Here is a 19959-nt window from a genome sequence, read left to right as displayed (position 1 = left end):
GTGGGAAACTTGGGGTAAATCTTCGGAATAGATAATTGGCTGAAGAGCAGAAAACAGCAGGTACTTGTTAGAGGAGATATGTTGGGGTGGCTGATCTTGTGTTAAAGGTCTGAGTTATGGGCAGACTGGAGAAACGTGAACATTTCTAGCGCTGAAAGGAGGAGACTGAGATATCCCATTGAGTTGTATAAGATTGTAAACTGTATCGAAAAGGGAAATCTGGACTATTCCTTCAAACTGAACAAGGGGGAACAGATTCACACTAGAGTCTCAAATCTGATTGTCAACATCCTGCTTATGGTGAGGAAAAAAGGTCAAGTCTTAGTCCTTCTCCATACATTTAAACAAAAAACTTACCATTTGTTGATGTCGAGATCAACTCTAGCCAACTTAAGTTGACTCTAAGTCCATGACAGCATTAAAAGCTTATGTTGTTTACCACTTATGTTGACACTTAACCTGGACCAGCAAACTCCTTCAGCCCCTTCACTGATTCCTGTGATCCTAGCACATGCAGCGCTCAACAGTTGACCTGGACAGGCATACTGCTTTAGCGCAGTTCACCTGAGAACCTCATCCCGGCTCTTGTTACCTCCCAGTGCCCCAGGGCTTGAAAGGTTCCCGCTTGCTGGGAAACTTTTCTTTCCTGTAGATTTCTTCTTATTATATCCTTCCCACCGCAGGCAAATGACACTGTAATAACCAGCTGACTGGTCAGTTTTACATCAAATCAAAGGGAACAACTTATGTCAACAGAATTGGAACAATTCCTGAAATGTCAACAAAAGCGGGTAGGACTGTAAAAGGCAAATTTTCAATTGATGTAGGGAAGTTCTTTACGTAGAAATCTATATACGAATAGACTTCCAGGTAGAGTAATGGAGGCAAAAATCTTGCATTTATTTTATTAAATGTTTCCATCAATGGGGGCTGTATAGAGTTTCCAGAACTAAGATGGGCTGAATGATCTTCGTCATTTGTAATCATCTTGTGTAATCACCTCCACTTTATCAGTTGACAAAAGCTTGATTCACAGACCTACTTCAAGCATTGATCAGCCCTTTTCAATACTGTACAGACAAAATAATCTAGAGCCATATATGGTGCAGGAATGCTCAGTCGACAGCATGGCTCTTGAAAGGACCATTCTAACCAAATACCTATCTTTGTTTAGTTTGGAACAATATTTGTTTGAGGAATGCAGGTACCTGGAATTTCATCTTGCATCTGGGATTGAAATTTTCTGAACAAACTGATATAGGAAATGTTAAACTCGGCTTGGATTCCATATACTAAAGACCATCAATGTACTGGTCCTCATTGTAGCATATAGGAAATTTACGTCTTGGTGATAGATCTGACCTTTGGCACTCAGGAGAACTACTTTTGTCAAAAATGTCTGAATTTTGTTTATTTTTGAGCCTGTTAGGTAGCTGCTTTATGGATTTTGAGAAAATCCATCTGCATTTTGGCTCCTGAGATGCCTAAAGCATGACTGAGTAACTTCCACAGTCCTAAATGCTGTTGTCTTGATCTGACAGCTTAAGATGACTAGCAATTTGATGTTGCTGTCCTCCAAGTTAGTTTCCATGATTAGGTCTGCAGCAATGAGAATGAGACTACATGCTTTTCTTTGTATACAACCAAATAGGGAAGACCTGTTCAAATGAACGCACTGTGGTTTAAAGTTCTTAGAGATGGTATTCAGGCATTTCCTCATTTTATGAAAGCTCCCAGATAGGTATGGTATGATGAGAGGGAGTCAGGATGGATTTATAGAAGGGAGGACTTTACTGACACATTTACTGGAGGAGTTTGATTAAATGATGGACCTTGTTGATGACTAATATTCTGTGGATGCGATGTATTTAGATTTCAGCAAGGCTTTAGATACTATGTAACACCAGAGCTTAGCCACAAGTTTGAAAGACATCAAACAGGGGGCAAGCTTCTGAAATGAATTGAAAATTGGTTAAGGCAGAGAAAGTGAAGTATGATTGTGAACAAAGATGCGTCGACATGGGGGAGGGGGAGAAATCCATTTGTTTGGAGAGTTTGAAATGAACTGAAAGGAAAGGATGAAGAGAAACATATCTAATGTAAGTAATGGAATATTTTAATATCCAGTTATTTCACAAATGTGAACGAGATTAATGTTGTGCAGTATAGAATTCTGTATTTTTGAGTAATGTGCACTTTTGTCTCCTTGCCATTTATATTGTTAATTTATGCACCGTCCGAATCATTTGTTACTGAGTTGCTAGAAGGAGCACGAGGGGCTATGGTGTGACTCCTTTCATCCATGCTTTTCTACTGTAGGCAAAGGAAGCACAAGTGAAAGTAGCAGAAGTTGAATGTGATAAGGTGGATAATAAAGCCAAATTGGAAGCAACCTTACAAGAGGAGGCAGCCATTAAAAAGGAGAACCAAGAGCGAGAGATGGAACGTATGGCAGAAGCTGCTGAGAAAGCTAAAGAAAGCTTACAGGTTGAAGCCAGGGTAAGTGTTTCATTTATAAATCTTAATGCTTCTTAATTTAACATAATGCTGTAACTAGTTTTTCCAAAGTGCATAGAAATCTAAGAATGGAGATGGATTGCAGGTAGTTGATTCATTTACATAGCTGATCAGCTTTTGAGAAGTCACAAAAGAAAGATGCCCATAATGTGAGGAAGTAGCTAATATTCCATAATGAAATTTAAATTAGAATATGTATTTTCATCTGGACCTATAGAAATTCACAGCACATGTCAGTGTAGGCTCTTTGCTAGAGCAATCCAACCCTAGTCCACTGCCTTGCTCTCCCTCCATAGTCCTGTATGTTCCTGTGCTTCAAAGATTTATCCAATTTTTCCTTAAAAGGTGCAGTTGTGTCTGCCTCAGCCATCTCTGATTGTATCTATGGTTTTAATATCCTTTCTATGATTTTAATGCCCTTTTTATAATAGGGTGCCCAAAACTGAACATGCACCCTAACTGGTCGAACCAATGCTTTGTACAAATTAGTTACTCGGCCTGGCAAAAGGTGGGAAGTGGTGTTCCACAAGGATCGGTACTGGAACCGCTGTTGTTCACCGTTTACATAAACGATTTGGACTCTGGAATCGGAAGGACAATTTCAAAATTTACAGACGACACCAAATTGGGGGGTATAGTTAATATCGAGGGGGACTGAAGTGTGAGCTATTACATTTTGGTAGGAAGAATAAGGAGGCCACATACTGCTTGGATAAAAGACTAAATGGGGATGCAAATTCTGCTAAATGATTAACCAGGTTTCTAAAAAATGTTCTGCATGTCCAGAATACACCATTGCATTGGAATCCAGTAAAGATGTTAAGATAATTGAATTGCTAGGAATTATCAATTCCATCAGATCACTAGACAATCTACAGAAGACAAAATTAAGCAGAGTTCAATCTGCATCACTACCAATAAACATAGAAACCTAGAAATGTATAGAATGGAAAAGGGCATTGGCGACCATTTGACTGGTACCAAATAGCTGATGCTGTGTTCTGAACAATTATTCAACCCTACCTACAGCCTGATGTAAGAGTCTAAATTTTATTTTTCTATGTTATGTAGCATTAATTGGAGTACTTGCACAATTCAATATGTAAGAATAAAATAAAATGAATTTTGTTTGTGGAATTTTATATTTCCATGTGGGTGGAATCGTCCATCTAAGGTGTCAGCCGTGGCTCAGTGGTAGCGCACTCGCCTCTGAAGCAGAAGGTTGTGTGTTCAAGTCCCACTCTGGAGATATGAGCACAAAATCTAGTCTGACGCCCCAGTGCAGTACTGAGGAGGTGCTGCACTGTTGGAGGTGCCGTCCTTCGGATGCGACGTTTAACCGAGGCCACATCTGCCCCCTCAGGTGGACGTAAATTATCCCATGGCACTATTCAAGAGCAGGGTAGCTTTCTTCGGTGTCCTGGCCAATATTTAAACCTCATCACTAAAGCAGATTACCTGATCATTATCACATCGCTGTTTGTGGGACCTTGCTGTGTACAAATTGGCTGCTGTGTTTCCTACATGACAATAGTGACTACACTTCAAAAGTACTAATTGACTGTAAAGTGCTTTGGGATGTCTTGAGGTCATGAAATGTACAAGTCTTTCCTCATTCTTTTTCTTAATTCTATGTTACAGAAGGAAGTAGAATCTGCGGTGAACCTGGAAGCAGCAGCTGTCAATGTGAAGGAAAGCCAAATTGCTGTGGATACAGAACAGCAATTGGCCAATATAGACCTGACAATGCATTCCGAGACCTTGAAAGATACAGCCCCAGTATTAGAAGGAATTAAGGTATGTTTTAATGTAGGGGTCAGTGATCTTCATTTACACTTATTTTCATGCTGTTCACGGTAGATAAACACTGTGCTAGTAACAGTTTATATTTTTTTAATCAAAAATCATCACTCGGGTTTTGTTGACATTATCTCCATAAAGCCCAGTCAACTTCGTCTTCATATTGCATAGCATTTTGAGGCAGTGAGGAGGATAGTAACAGACTTCAGGAGTACATGGACAGACTAGTGAAATGGATAAACACATGGCAGATGCAATTTAACGCAGAGAAGTATAAAGTTGGAAGGAAGAATGAAAAGAGGCAATATAAACTAAATGGTACAATTTTAAAGGGGGTACAGGAACAGAGCAACCTGGGGGTGCAAGTATACAAACCTTTTGAAGGTGGCAGGACAAGTTGAGAAGGCTGTTGAAGCATACGGGGTTCTTGGCTTTATGAAGAGAGTACAAAAGCAAGTAAGTTATGCTAAACCTTTATAAATCACTGGTTGGGCTCCAGCTGGTGTATGTGGCCAATTCTGGGTACCACACTTTTTAGGAGGGCTTTCGAGGCCTTTGATAAGGTGCAGAGGAGATTTACTAGAATGGTACCAGGGATGAGGGACTTCAGTTCCGTGAAAGACTAGAGAAACTGGGTTTGTTCTCCTTAGAGTGGAAAACGTTAAGGGGAGAATAGAGGTGTTCAGAATCATGAAGGGTTTTGATAGAGTAAATAAGGAGAAACTGTTTCCGGTGGCATAGGGGTCAGTAACCAGAGGGGACAGATTCAAGGACACAATTACCAAAAGAACCAGAGGTGAGATAAGGAGACTTTTTTTACACAGCAAGTTATGATCTGAAATGCACTGCCTGAAAGGGTGATGGAAGCAGATTCAGTAATAACGTTCAGAAGGGAACTGGATAAGTACTTGAAGAGGAAATATTTGCAGGGCTGTGGGGAAAGGGCAGAGGATTGGGACTAATTGGATAGCTCTTTCAAAGAACCGGCACGGGCACGATGGGCCGAATGACCTCCTTTTGTGCTGTTTCATTTTATGATACGGGATAAGGGAATCAAGGGATATGGGGATAGGGCAGGAAAGTGGAGTTGAGGTAGAAGATCAGCCATGATCTTATTGAATGATGGAGTAGGCTCAAGGGGCCATGTGGCCTACTCCTCCTATTTCTTATGTTCTTATGATTCTAAGCAAAACAAATACCAAGTACCTGCAACAACCATTTGGTGAACATCTCTGGATAGGGGTTAGCTAGTCTATTCCAAAATGGTCACTGGTATTCAGAACAGTATCAAAGTGCACTGCAGTTGGTAAATTTAATTTTTTTACTCTTAACTGATTAAGATCTTAATTGTCAACTTTAAGTGCGTGATATGCTGTGATTAGAAATTGCTTTGGGCCCAACCTGTGTTGTGGCTTCTCCCATTGTCTTTGAAAGGGCCTTCATTGCTAATGAAGTATTATGGGTTTGAAACGAATGTTTTTGATGTAGCCATTCCTCGCTTCGTTGGACATATTAGAATATTTCCCAGTCAAAGCAGTCAGCTACAGTGTTTTATGTATGCTTTAATTCTGTTAAGCACATGGAATGAAATCAAATATGCTGGTACATTAAAAACTCTGCGTCTTACACCTTCTTTGTTTTACTCGAAGGATGCTCGCCTCACCTCATGGCCATACATTTTATTTCAATCTCCTGGTACTCTACAGAACTACAGTGTGTATGGACATGCTTCACTTAGCATTGCTTATAAACCATCAGACCTGGAATATGATCAATTTAGTGTTGGTTATACTTTTCTTTACATGTGAAGTTACATTAAAACATGGATCTCCACTTAAAAGTCAGGCAGCTGGATGATAACATTTGAGGGTTTGACCAGCCACAGCCTGTGGAAATGCAGGCTATCAGTGTAATTGGGGAGAGCATAGTAAAACCATCAAATATTGAGTCCTGTAGAATAAAAGGAATTGCGTTGGCTCGGAGGGTCTCTCCAAGTTGCGACCAGATTTTCAGGCACCTGTAATTACCTGAAGCAGGTGCAAATCAGGTTATCCTTGAAGTATTGAAGCCATTCTCATCTTTTGTTACTGCAGACAGCCATTTTAAACTTCAAATTATAGAAAAATATTTTGCTAGCTGTACCCCTGCTTTGTTATAATGGAGGCTCAGGATGAAGAAAATCAGACAGGAGGCTCAAGGAGTGACTCACCGCAAGTGGAGACAGCCATACCCCATATGGGAGTACTCTGCCCACAGATTATATAGGCCTCAACTGACTATTTCGGAGGTGTCTGAGGGGCTGATTGTGTAGCAGCTGCGCTTCACAAAGGATATCATCAGCTGACTGTGTGACTTGCTATTTACAATCTATATTAATGACTTGGATGAAGGGACCGAGTGTAATGTGTCCAAGTTTGCTGACTATACAAAGCTAGGTGGGAAAGTAAGCTGTGAGGAGGTCACAGAGTCTGCAAAGGGATGTAGACAGGTTAAGTGAGTGGGTAAGAAGGTGGCAGATGGAGTATAATGTGAAGTTATTCACTTGGATAGGAAGAATAGAAAAACAGAATATTTTTTAAATGGTGAGAAACTATTAAATCTTGGTGTCCTCGTATAAGAAATACAAAAAGTTAGTATACAAGAAGCAATTAGGAAAGCAAATGGCATGTTGGCCTTTATTGGAAGGGGGTTGGAGTACAAGAGTAAGGAAGTCTTACCACAGTTGTACAGGGCTTTAGTGAGACCTCACCTGGAGTACTGCGTACAGTTTTGGTCTCCTTATCTATCTCCTTATACTTGCGAGGCGGTGCAACGAAGGTTCACTAAATTCATTCCTGGGATGAGAGGGTTGTCCTATGAGGAGAGGTTGAGTAGAATGGGCTTATACTCTCGAGTTTAGAAGAATGAGAAGTGATCTCATTGGAAATATATAAGATTATGAGGGGACTTGACAGAGTAGATGCTGAGAGATTGTTTCCCCTGGCTAGAGAATATAGAACTAGGGGGTATAGTCACAGGATAAGGGGGTGGCCGTTCAAGATTGAGATGAGGAATTTCTTCAAGCAGAAGGTTGTGAATCTTTGGAATTCTCTATCGCAGAGGGCTATGGATGCTGAGTCATTGAATATATTCAAGGCTGAGATGGATATATTTTTGGACTCTAGGGGAATCAAGGGATATGAGGATTGGGTGAGAAAGTGGAGTTGAGGTCAAAGATCAGCCATGATCTGATTGAATGGCAGAGCAGGCTTGAGGGACCATATGGCCTACTCCTGCTCCTATTTCTTATGTTCTTACACTTAAATGCTGGTCAAGGTGTTGCAGAGCTTTACCTGTAGAAATGAAGGTGACCACGGCCCTCAACTTTTATGGGTCTAGATCCTTCCAGGCATTCACCTGTGCCGGATTAGTCGAGGGGCCTGCATTCGGCAGATAACTGCCTCCCTGTTCCATAGGGCTGGGGAGTTCATCAAATTTGGCATGTCTGCGTTGGAGCAAAGGCAGAGGGCACTAAGTTTCTACAAAATTACTTGCTTTCCCAGAGTGCTGGATGTAATCGATAGAACACAGGTGGCACCAAAGGCTCCCCTTCAGAAGATTCAAAGCTACATAAACCAAAGGGGCTACTGCTCCTTATACATCCAGGTGGTCCGTGACGTCCAGCTGCACGTCTTGTGTGTGAACACGCAGCATCTGAGTGCCTGTCACAGTGCGTTTATTGTGCGCAACTTGGTCATTGCACGCATGCTCAGGGATAAGGGCCCCATGGATGGATGGATAGATAATCGGTGCTGCGGCTGATGACGCCTTTTCCTGTCCCACAGTTTGTTCTCCTCCTCCGCTTCAATCAGGTACATGCATCCACCAGGTTGTTGAGAGGACTATCGTGAGAGGGGTGCTGAAGAGCTGCCTCTGGTGCTTGGACGAGTGTGTCCTCCAATACTCCCGAGGGAGGGTAGCGAGGATAGTTGTTGTGCTGTGGCCTGCACGACTATGCTACGCCTGAAGGTCTGGACCGTGACATACCGTGAGGAGGCAGTAGAAGCAGAAGATCCTCTGTTGCAGGAGCCAAGGGATGTAGTGCGTCTGCAGGAGGCATAGCTCCGAGAGGGCAGGGCTTGTGGCGAAGGCTTTTGCCCAATGAGCCGAGGTCGCAATCAGAAGACCAATCAGACAAATGTTTTATTACAATAATGTTCCATAACTTCAGTGGAAATTGTTACAAATAAATACAAATGTTGACTGAAAAAGTTGCACTATACTTAGAAATTTCAAAAAATTTTGCGTACGTATGAGAAACATATTTAAATTACAAGTGTTTTATTGCAATGTCAAACTCTATTAGTAATTTGAACAACTAATCAACAATAATAAACATTTAACTCTTTGAAACAAGAGCATTTTAATTAGCAGCAATAACACATCTAAAACAAATAGTTTAGGCTGAATGACCTCCCTATTTGTATTTATCTTTGAGTTATCTGTTAGCACGTTGCATCAGCAACACCAGAAGCTGTTACAATAACTATAGACATAAGAAATTTAATGGTATTGAACAAAAAATGAGCCATTTAAGCCACTTTTCCTGTTTATTTTTCCATGCTGTCGCAGTTTGAGAAATGGCAAAGATACCTACGCATCAAGGTTAGGTGTATGTCTTGCTGTATTTCTGGCATTTTTTAATATGTATTTGCATTTCTTCTATATGATTCCCTTCTATATAATCCCCTTCTTCCCCATTACCTCTAGTTTTTTTTCTAAATTCTTCTGCTCTTCATATCTTCCAGTGCATGTTTTTTTTTCCCCCAGGCCAAAAAGCTGTACAGATGACTTTCCTCCAGGTGCCTGCAAGTGCTGTTCTTGGTGGGCTACTTCTGGAGGTGCTTAACAGCAGTCATAGAGTCATAGAGTTATACAGCACGGATAGAGGCCCTTCGGCCCATCGTGTCCACGCCGGCCATCAAGCCCAGTCTAATCTAATCCCATATTCCAGCATTTGGTCCGTAGCCTTGTATGCTATGGCATTTCAAGTGCTCATCCAAATGCTTCTTGAATGTTGTGAGGGTTCCTGCCTCCACAACCCTCTCAGGCAGTGAGTTCCAGACTCCAACCACCCTCTGGGTGAAAAAGTTCTTTCTCAAATCCCCTCTAAACCTCCCGCCTTTTACCTTGAATCTATGCCCCCTTGTTATAGAACCCTCAACGAAGGGAAAAAACTCCTTAGTATCCATCCTATCTGTGCCCCTCATAATTTTGTACACCTCAATCATGTCCCCCCTCAGCCTCCTCTGCTCCAAGGAAAACAAACCCAATCTTCCCAGTCTCTCTTCATAGCTGAAGCGCTCCAGCCCTGGTAACATCCTGGTGAATCTCCTCTGCACCCTCTCCAAAGCGATCACATCCTTCCTGTAGTGCAGCGACCAGAACTGCACACAGTACTCCAGCTGTGGCCTAACCAGTGTTTTATACAGCTCCATCATAACCTCCTTGCTCTTATATTCTATGCCTCGGCTAATAAAGGCAAGTATCCCATATGCCTTCTTTACCACCTTATCTACCTGTTCCGCCGCCTTCAGGGATCTGTGAACTTGCACACCAAGATCCCTCTGACCCTCTGTCTTGCCTAGGGTCTTCCCATTCTTAGTCGTTATCTCACCAGTGTTCTGTGCCTGCTCTGCCTCTTCAATGACATGACTGATAGTGGGAATTCTCTGTGTGGGAGATTTAAGTGCTCCATGGCACAGTGTGAAATAATTAATTAAAAACCCTATTGGAATGTTAGCATTTATCGTAAGGGGGGGGGGGTGGAAGTTATTAGAGTTATATACGGCGCTGGTTAGGCCGCATCTGGAGTACTGCGTTCAATTCTGGGCACTGCACCTCAGGAAGAATATATTAGCCTCGGAAGGGATGTGCTGCGGATTCACCAGAATGACACCGGGGCTAAAAGGGTTAAATTATGAGGCTTGTGTTCCCTTGAGAATAGAAGATTGAGGGATGATCTAATTGAGGTGTTTAAGATGGTTAAAGGATTTGCTAGGGTAAATAGAGAAAAACTATGTCCTCTAGTGGGGTAAGTCTAGAACAAGGGGACTATTTTATATATGGCCATTAAAAATAGTTACAAATGTAATTCAGCAATTCCATCCATATCTTTGTGGTTTATAATTAAGAGCTACCAGCCTGCCTGTCAATTTGTGAAATGACTCTTATGCATGACTCGAGGCAGTTATTGATGGTCTCCCTCATTTGTATCCTTCATATCTACCTTCTGAATTGAGTTCTGCATACCTAGGTTAGAGGGGAGAAAAATCAGCCATGGACCCATTTCTGATCACTATCTAGTAATGACCCCTGGAGGTATGTGTGAAAGAATATAGCTTGGTTTTAATGTACTCTCACCCACTAGTGTGGTTGAATAGCGTTCACTGACTAGTTTGGGCAAAGTATGTTACCCTTGGATTCGTACCCCCACAAGGAATCTTTGCTTTCAGTAAAAGGGAAGGTCAGAAAGTTGGAGGTTAAACAAGGAAAGAAAATATCTTTTTGCACTACACAATGGTATGAAAAATAAAACTGAACTAAAGTTTATTAATAACAGTATCTTCAATGTTACTTGATTACTTTTGATCTTCATTTTCACCTGTTTTAGCAGATCCCCTGTATGTGTGCTGCCATGTCCAATACTGCTTAATTTCAGGGCTTTGCATTTTTTAGCACCTTTCTCATCCTCAGGATATCCTAAAGCGCTTAAATCTCTGTTCCTCCACTCTAAACTATTCTTTATTCCAAAATGTACTACTACACATTCCTCTGCATTGTATTACATCTCCCACCTGTCTGTCTCCTATCTGCCTGCTCTACCAACCTGTCTTATCTCTTCCATTTATCCCCCTCTTAATTTGGTATCTGCAAACGTTGATATTATTCCTCTTGTGATTATGTCCAACTCACTTTTATATAAATGGAAAATAAGAGACTCAACTGCAGATCCCAGGGCTACACAACAGCTCGCAACTCACCAATCCACTTGCACCTACTTTTTGTTTCCTGTTGCATAGCCATCTGTGTGTGACAACAGTCCCTTTTTAACATCTGACACTTTTTTTGCAACAAGTCTCTTATGTGGCACCGTACCTTCTGAAAATATGTAAATTAAGAAACAATTCACCCTATTCCCTTTATATTCTGATTTCATCAAAATCGATGCTGACTATCCCTGATTAGCCCACGATGTTCTATTTGTTCATTATTTCATCCTGTATAATGGACTTCAGAAGTTTACTCACAACCAAGGTAACACTGGTTGGTTAACATAGTTTAAAAACAAAAGCAAAATTCTGTGACTGCTAGAAATCTCAAATAAAAACACAAAATTCTGATGAAAGGTCATCGACCTGAAACATTAACTCTGTTTCTCTCTCCACAGATGCTGCCTGACCTGCTGAGTGTTTCCAGCATTTTCTGTTTTTATTACTGACCTATAATTTCCTGCTTTACCCCTTTCCCCTTTCTTGGACAGGGATGTGATATTTTCCACCTTCCAGTCCTTTGGCCCAGTTCCCATTTGCAATGATTTTTGGAATATTATGGTTAGTGCTGCACTATCTCCTCACTAACCTCTCAATATTTTAGCATATATGCCATTTGTGTGATTTCTTATATTTTCAATCCAGTCAACAATTTTTGTGGATTACTTTCCATCCTGCAACATTCTTATAGTTAAATCTTGGTTCTTGAAATCAATAGGAAAAAGAAGCCTGTTGCCGTGTCATGAGCAAGCTACCAAACGACCTTTCGCACGCATTGAGCACAGTATGAGCATGGAGAAGTGCAATTGTTGCAGCTCCTTTGGAAAAACCTGCTGGTTTTGGAATTAATTTTTTTTTTTAGAAAATCATTTTTGTGTTCTAGATTGATTTTTTTTTTCTCTTTACCTCTCACTTTCGCTTTCTTTCTCTTTGATTTTTTTTTTTCGTGTGTGTGTGCGTGCGTGTGCGCTCCCCTCCTCTCTGTGATGTAGGATATAAAACTTTTCTTTCCTCCCCTCCTCCTTTTCCCCCCCCCCCCCCCCCCCCCCCAATCAAAGTTAACATTTAAACATTAAATTTTGTTTCTAAAAGCAAACCATTAGCTGTAATGATTTTTATTCTGACTTGTTTCTCATGTTATAGCATTCCCTGCTTATTACTGATCTTCCATTCACATCCCTTATGCAATTTATTTTCAACAGCTTGACCTTCACTGCATTTCACATTGTGTTTAGCAATATACAAATTCAGGTTACTTTTTTTTAAAAAGTGGCCTGTCTTGTATGTTGGAGCTGGTGACTTTAAATGACATTTGCAAACTGTTTTGTCTGACTAATATGCAACGCAATCTGGTGAATAAAAGCACCAAAGTAGCACATTTGATTTAAAGTAAACGTGGAAAATAAACTAGGTTGATTTAGTCTGAGAAACAACTGGGAGTTTAACAAAAGGAGCAACTCTTAACTGCTACTATGGAGAATTCTGTAGGCTATACTAACCTGTTTGACTGGAAGCTGATGAATACAGGCAGAGAATCTTTTCCTGGGAAGAGAACGGTGGAAAATTAGCCAACTTAATTTTTGATGTCAATCTTAACTTTTTAAAAAAATTCTGAGCACTTCTATTTTCATTTGTGCACGTTCCATGAAATAGGAGAGGTATCCTTTCCCATTTCTTGCTTTATAATAATACAAATGAAATATAATACTTCAAAAATGTAACTGTCCTCTATCTTTAAATTAGACTTCACTCTGATTTACTGCATTACACTTAGGGTGAAGAGATTACAAAGGAAGAAATAGATATGCTCAGTGATGCTTGCACAAAGTTGAAAGAACAGAAGAAACCACTAACCAAAGAGAAGGAAGAGCTGGAGGTATTAAAGGATGATGTACAAGAGTATAATGAGGTATGAAAATACATGGTTTAGTCAAAATTAAACATTCATATCTATTTTTTCTTACACTACTCTGAATGATCTACTTGAGACTGCATCAGTTTACAAATTTAAAAAGAGGTTGTCTCTCACTGCTTGGATTTGACACTACATGAAGTAAAACCGGCTTTAAAGAGTTCTGAGATTCTCCTAGGCAGTTCCATCTAGAGTTAGTAATGCTAAATTTGCAGTGTATATATACCCCTAATTTAGCATGTTATCTCTGAATGGCTTGCGGTAACAATGGAGCCAGGTCAACCCCATAATTGTACTACAAGAAATCCTTAAAAAGAGGTTGTTTAGTGTCCTTATTTTTAACCCCTGTTATCACATGGGCTCAGAATATGTCAGATATATGTCTATTGAAAGTGTTTCTTGCATTTCTTTCTAGGATTTAGAAGAGATTAAGAAAGAATTGTCCAAGACTGGCGAGGAAAAAATTGTAGAAGAGTCCAAAGCTAGCAAGCGATTAACAAAGAGAGTAAACCGAATGATCAACAAGATTGACAAACTCATTGGTGAGCTTGAGATAGGCAAAGAGGTGCTGGATGGACAACTGGACAGTGGTACAACACCCACTGGGTATGTGGATATGGCATTGCTTTACATAATTTATTTTACTTTTGTTGATCATCGTTTAAAGCACTTTCCATCCGCTATATGGCCTAACCGTAATTGTAGAAATTGTATGCCTTTTCGCACACTTTTTTTTGAATAAAAGAACTAGAACAAGTAACATAAAATTACATAGAATGTACAACACAGAAACAGGCTATTCGGCCCAACAGGTCCATGCTAGTGTTTATGCTTCGTACGAGCCTCCTCCCTCCCTACTTCATCTAACCCTATCAGCATATCCTTCTATTTCTTTCTCCCTCTATTCCTTTCTCCCTCATGTTTATCTAGCTTCCCCTTAAATGCATCTATGCTAGTAGCTTCAACTACTCTTTGTGGTAGCGAGTTCCACGTTCCAACCACTGTGTGGGTAAAGAAATTTCTTTTGAATTCCCTATTGGATTATTAGTGACTATCTTATATTTATGGCCCCTAGTTCTGGTCTCCCCTGCAAGTGGAAGCATCTTCTCTGTCTACCCTATCAAACCCTTTCATAATCTTAAAGACCTCTATCAGGTCACCCCTCAGTCTTTTTTCTAAAGAAAAGAGTCCCCACCTGCTCAATCTTTCCTGATAGGTACAACCTCTCAGTTCTGGTATCATCCTAGTAAATCTTTCTTGCACCTTCTCCAGTGCCTCTATATCCTTTTTTATAATATGGAGACCAGAACTGTTCACAGTACTCCTAGTGTGGTCTATCCAAGGTTCTATACAAGTTTAACATAATTTTTCTGCTTTTCAATTCTATCCCTTTAGAAATGAACCCTAGTGCTTGGTTTGCTTTTTTTATGGCCTTATTAACTTGTGTTGCTACTTTTAGTGATTTGTGTATCTGTAACCCCAGATCCCTTTGCTCCTTTACCCCACTTAGACTCTTATTATCCAAGCAGTATGTGGCCCCCTTATTCTTCCTACCAAAATGTAATACCTCACACTTATCTATATTGAAATTCATTTGCCAATTACACATCCATTCTGCAAGTTTATTAATGCCTTCCTGTATTTTGTTGCAGTCCTCCTCAGTATTAACCACACCCCCCAATTTGGTGTTGTCTGCAAATTTTGAAATTGTACTTCTGATTCCTGAGTCCAAATTGTTTATGTAAATAGTGAACAATGTGGTTCCAGCACTGATCCTCGTGGAACACCAATTCCTATCTTTTGTCAGTCTGAGTAACTACCTTTTATCCCCTACTCCCTGTTTTCTGTTTTGAAGCCAGCTTGCTACCCATTCCACTACTTGTCCCCTGACTCTACGTGCTCTGACCTGAGTCATGAGTCTATTATGCGGTACCTTTATCGAAGGCTTTTTGAAAATCCAAATATATTACATCTGCATTACCCTTGTCTACTCTTTCTGTTACTTCATCAAAGAACTCAATAAGGGTGGTCAAGCATGACCTTCCCTTTTGAAATCCATGCTGACTACTCTTTATATTTTCAGTTTCTAAATGTTTTTCTATTACACCTTTTGAGTAAGGATTCCATTATCAATCCTACCACAGATGTTAAACTGATTGGTCTATAGTTCCCTGGATTGGTTCTTCTCTCTTTAAAGCACTATTTCCAGGAACATCATTCTGAATAAATATGTTCTTTCAAACCATTTAAATTTATGTTGGCAAACTCACCAAAGCAGACTAAATGCAAATTTAGCTTATTTACACACTAATGCTGTAGACCAATGGAATTATGACTGTTGCAGAGTAGAATATCTCAGAAATAAGCTGTGCAGAAAAGGCGCAGCTTTATTTCCACTTCATATCTTGATTAAATGCTTATGAACAAAATTGATCCAGCGAGGTGATTTGATTGACTTATAAAGTGTCTTCAGAACAGTATGACTTTCAAAGCACAGCTTAGCTAAAATTTGGAAGTTTACAGCAGAGGCAGCCATTTGGCATATTATGTCTGTGACTGCTCTCCCCCCTATTCTGTGCTGCTGATACCTTAGCTTCAAATATTTATTCACTTTTTGCTTTAAAAAATATAAAACTGTTTCTGCCTCATTAACTCTGTGGCAAAACATTCCATGCTCCAACAAACCTGAGTAAAGGAATGTTCCTGACCCTCCCCCACCCCCTCACTCTTGACAATTTTAAATTGATTACCCTCATCACTTATTTCACCAATAAAGGAAATAGTCTTTCCTTATTCATTCTATCAAAGCCCACCATGATTTTAAAAACTTGCATTCAATTTCCTTTTAGCAGTCTTGGCTCCAGTGGAAATAGTCCCTTTTATCTTGAGTTTCAACAACAAATTGCATTTATATAGTGACTTTAATGTAGAAAAACATCCTAAGGCACTTCAGAGGCATAATTGGACAAAACTGGAAGCCGAGCTAAAGAAGGAGCTATGAGAGGGAGGGAATGTGGCAAGAGGTTGGTTTTAAGAGTCTTAAAGGAGGAGGAGTTGGAGAGGCGAAGGGGTTAGAGAGGGAATTTCAGAGTGGGGAGCCTAGATGGCTGAAGGCACAGCTACCAATGGAGGGTGAAGGGAGAAATAGATAAAGATAAACCATATTGATACTTGCATTTAAATTTTATTTTCTATATTGCAACAATGATTACACTTCAAAAGTATTTCATTGCCTGTAAAATACTCTGGGACATCCTGAGATCATGAAAGGGGCCATATATAAAATGCAAATTCTATTTACTGCTGCCGATACCTGGCACCTCTTGGGTTGAGCCATTGCATCAATATTTGGAGCAAATGACTGGGTTGTGGAGATATTGAGTACCATATTCATGTTTGTGTCACAAAGTTGAGAACGTAATTTAGACTTGATGGAAAATAGTTGTTCACACATGTACGAGGTCCTAAACATTGAAATAATTCTTGATGCAAAGGACCTCCGAGTGGGATTATTTGGTACCAGGTACAACTTGGTAACAACAATATCCTTCAAATTTATCCTTCAACAGAATGTTGCACTGCAGTTCAATAATTTCCTCTGGTACATCATGCACATTGTCAGAAAATGATGATGTGGTGAAAATTTACAAACTCTCCTTCGTAGTTTCTGAAGTTAAAGAATCGTTCTTGAAATTCCTTTCAGTTCAGCAACTTTGCCCATGTACAATTCTGTAGTGCCATCACATTGAGTCCCAACAATGTCGCCTATTGATATCAAGGCAGGAAAATATGCCACGTTTCTCTAGGAAAAGTTGCTTCTCTCACAGCTGAACCTTCAGCTCAAAAGACCAAAGGTCGTCATAGTAGTCTGTCACTGCATCCTTCTGTTGAGCGAGTTCAGGTGGTCCATAATATCCATTATGAAAGCAAGGTCTTGAAGCTATTCAATGTTCTGTAAGATAGTAACATTTTTCCCTTTCTGATCCAAGAACAGTTAGATTTCACCACGCAATTCAAGAGTGCTTCAACACAGCGCCCCCCACCCAACCACCCCGCCAAACTGCCATCTGATATGGTTGTCCATGGTGAATTTCACATTTTTCCAACAACTGGCTGAACTGCACGTCGAATAAAATTTACAGTTTTAATAACCACATCCATAACATGATTCATTTTCAAAGTTTTACCGCACAGAGCTTCTTGATGTAAAATGCATTGAAAAATGCTAGTTTGGGTTGATGCTTACAATTTGGCCGTCAATTTTTCCACAGCTCCAGTTTTCTTGCCCTGTCGTGTGTCCATACTCAGCCCTTGTCCAGTCCACATCCAATCTGTTCAGAGCTCCCACCAAGCCATTTAAGAGGTCATTTGCTGTTGTGTCCCTCATTGGGACCAATTCTACAAGTTGCTCTGTTCTACATATGTTTTCATCAACTCTGTGAATGAATACTGCTAGCTGAGTCGCGTCAGTTACATCAGTTCTTTCATCTGATATTCAAAGGCTGATATTTGCAAAAGCTTGCTACTTATCTGGGTACAATGTTTCTGCATGCAGTTCTTCAAAGAAAATCTCCCTTTTTAAAAAATGGTTTCACGGACACGGCTATTTCATAGGCAATCGCATAGCTCGCCATAACAGCAGCATCACTTGCATGGCAAGCATTAGTAAACTTTGCTTTCTTAACGTCTGTTAATTCAGAAGATTTATCCCTGTAACTTTCTCACTATAGTTTGTTTCATAGTGTCTTCGAACGTTGTAATCTTTTGGCAGGGCTACCTGTTGATTACAAATCAAGCATTTGGGCTTTCCGTTCATGTCTGCAAAGAAATACAAAATTCTCCATTTCTCTTGAAAAGCACAGCACTCTTGATCTACCTTTCTCAGATGAAGGCATGATGGCCACTTGTCACTACAGAACATAAAAAATCTGGGATCAATGTTTCGAGACATTGAATAAATAACAAAATGAAGATTTATGGGGGAAATAATCCTGCCGCATTAAGCTACTCCAGTATTTTTTTTCATTAAGTATACAAATTTATGCATCAATATACCTTTTTATTTTCGTTTACACTGGAAATTCAGTCCACAGTCTGTAAAGACCTCTAAAACACTCACCTGAAACACAATCAGCCTATGCAGCAACAGTGAGGAGAAACCAGACTGCTACTGATCACCCACTACAGGTGAAAGGGAAATAGAGAATTCACGGTCCCAATTTAAAAGTAAGGAGTCTTACAACACCAGGTTATAGTCCAACAGCTTTATTTGAAATCACAAGCTTTCGGAGCTTTCCTCCTTCGTCAGGTGAGCGTAGGATTCCATAAAGGTACAGCATATGTAGTCAGAGAACAATGCCTGGTGATTACAGATAATCTTTCCAACTGCCCGCTATCACCCTCTGCAGAGATATAATCAAAGGAGTGGAATGGTGTTCAGACAGAGAAGCATTACATACAAGACTTCTGAATACGCAAACGGTCCAGACAGACAAACAATGACCAGTTGTATTAAAAACAGATAACTTTTTTTCGCTGGTGGGGTTACATGTAGCGTGACATGAACCCAAGGTCTCGGTTGAGGCCGTCCTCGTGGGTGGTGGCTCATTCAGCCTCCGATCTTCGGGTAAGCGTTCTCCAAGGCGGCCTTCGAGACACACGACAACGCAAAATCGTCGAGCAGAAATTGATAGCTAAGTTCCGCACCCACGAGGACTGCCTCAACCGGGACCTTGGGCTCATGTCACGCTACATGTAACCCCACCAGCGAAAAAAAGTTATCTGTTTTTAATACAACTGGTCATTGTCTGGACCGTTTGTGTATTCAGTAGTCTTGTATGTAATGCTTCTCTGTCTGAACACCATTCCACTCCTTTGATTATATATCTGCCGAGGGTGATAACGGGCAGTTGGAAAGATTATCTGTAATCACCAGGCATTGTTCTCTGACTATATATGCTGTACCTTTATGGAATCCTACGCTCACCTGACGAAGGAGGAAAGCTTGTGATTTCAAATAAAGCTGTTGGACTATAACCTGGTGTTGTAAGACTCCTTACATTTGTCCATCACCGGCATCTCCACACCAATTTAAAAGGACCAGGCTTTCAACTCTGCAGAGGAAATGCAACAAATCGCTGATTTAAGGACGCAAAGCATCTGCAAAGGGATATATACAGGTTAAGTGAGTAGGCAAGAAGGTGGCAGATGGAGTATAATGTGGGGAAATGTGAGGTTATTCACTTGGGTAGGAAGAATAGAAAAACAGAATATTTTTTAAATGGTGAGAAGCTATTAAATGTGTTCAGAGATCTGGGTGTCCTTGAACATGAAATACAAAGTTAACGTGCAGGTACAGCAAACAATTAGGAAGGCAAATGGTATGTTGGCCTTTATTGCAAGGGGGTTGGAGTACAAGAGTAAGGAAGTCTTGCTGCTATTGTACAGGGCTTTGTTGAGACCACACCCGGAGTACCGTGTACAGTTTTGGTCTCCCTACCTAAGGAAGGATATACTTGCCTTGCTGGCAGTACAACGAAGGTTCACTAGATTGATTCCTGGGATGATAGTGCTCTCCTATGAGGAGAGATTGAGTGGAATGGGCCTATACTCTCTGGAGTTTAGAAGATTGTAAACAATTTTACAACACCAAATTATAGTCCAACAATTTTATTTTTAATCCCACAAGCTTTCAGAGGC

At 40.4% G+C, this 19959-nt stretch overlaps 1 protein-coding gene across 3 annotated transcripts in view; it reads left to right on the top strand.

The window, feature by feature from the left end:
* Window positions 1-19959, top strand: part of letm1 (leucine zipper-EF-hand containing transmembrane protein 1) — a 69529-nt gene that overhangs the window by 38743 nt on the left and 10827 nt on the right. For all 3 annotated transcript variants that reach the window (XM_067982827.1, XM_067982817.1, XM_067982834.1), the window contains 4 exons: window positions 2320-2499; window positions 4159-4314; window positions 13123-13257; window positions 13676-13866. In XM_067982827.1, the coding sequence (XP_067838928.1) occupies window positions 2320-2499; window positions 4159-4314; window positions 13123-13257; window positions 13676-13866 (662 nt within the window). The remainder of the gene's footprint in view (window positions 1-2319; window positions 2500-4158; window positions 4315-13122; window positions 13258-13675; window positions 13867-19959) is intronic.

Source organism: Heptranchias perlo, chromosome 1 (genome assembly GCF_035084215.1).
Source record: "Heptranchias perlo isolate sHepPer1 chromosome 1, sHepPer1.hap1, whole genome shotgun sequence".
Classification (NCBI taxonomy): domain Eukaryota; kingdom Metazoa; phylum Chordata; class Chondrichthyes; order Hexanchiformes; family Hexanchidae; genus Heptranchias; species Heptranchias perlo.
The sequence above is the reverse complement of the archived record's forward strand: the minus strand, read 5'-3'. Positions and strand labels throughout refer to the sequence as shown.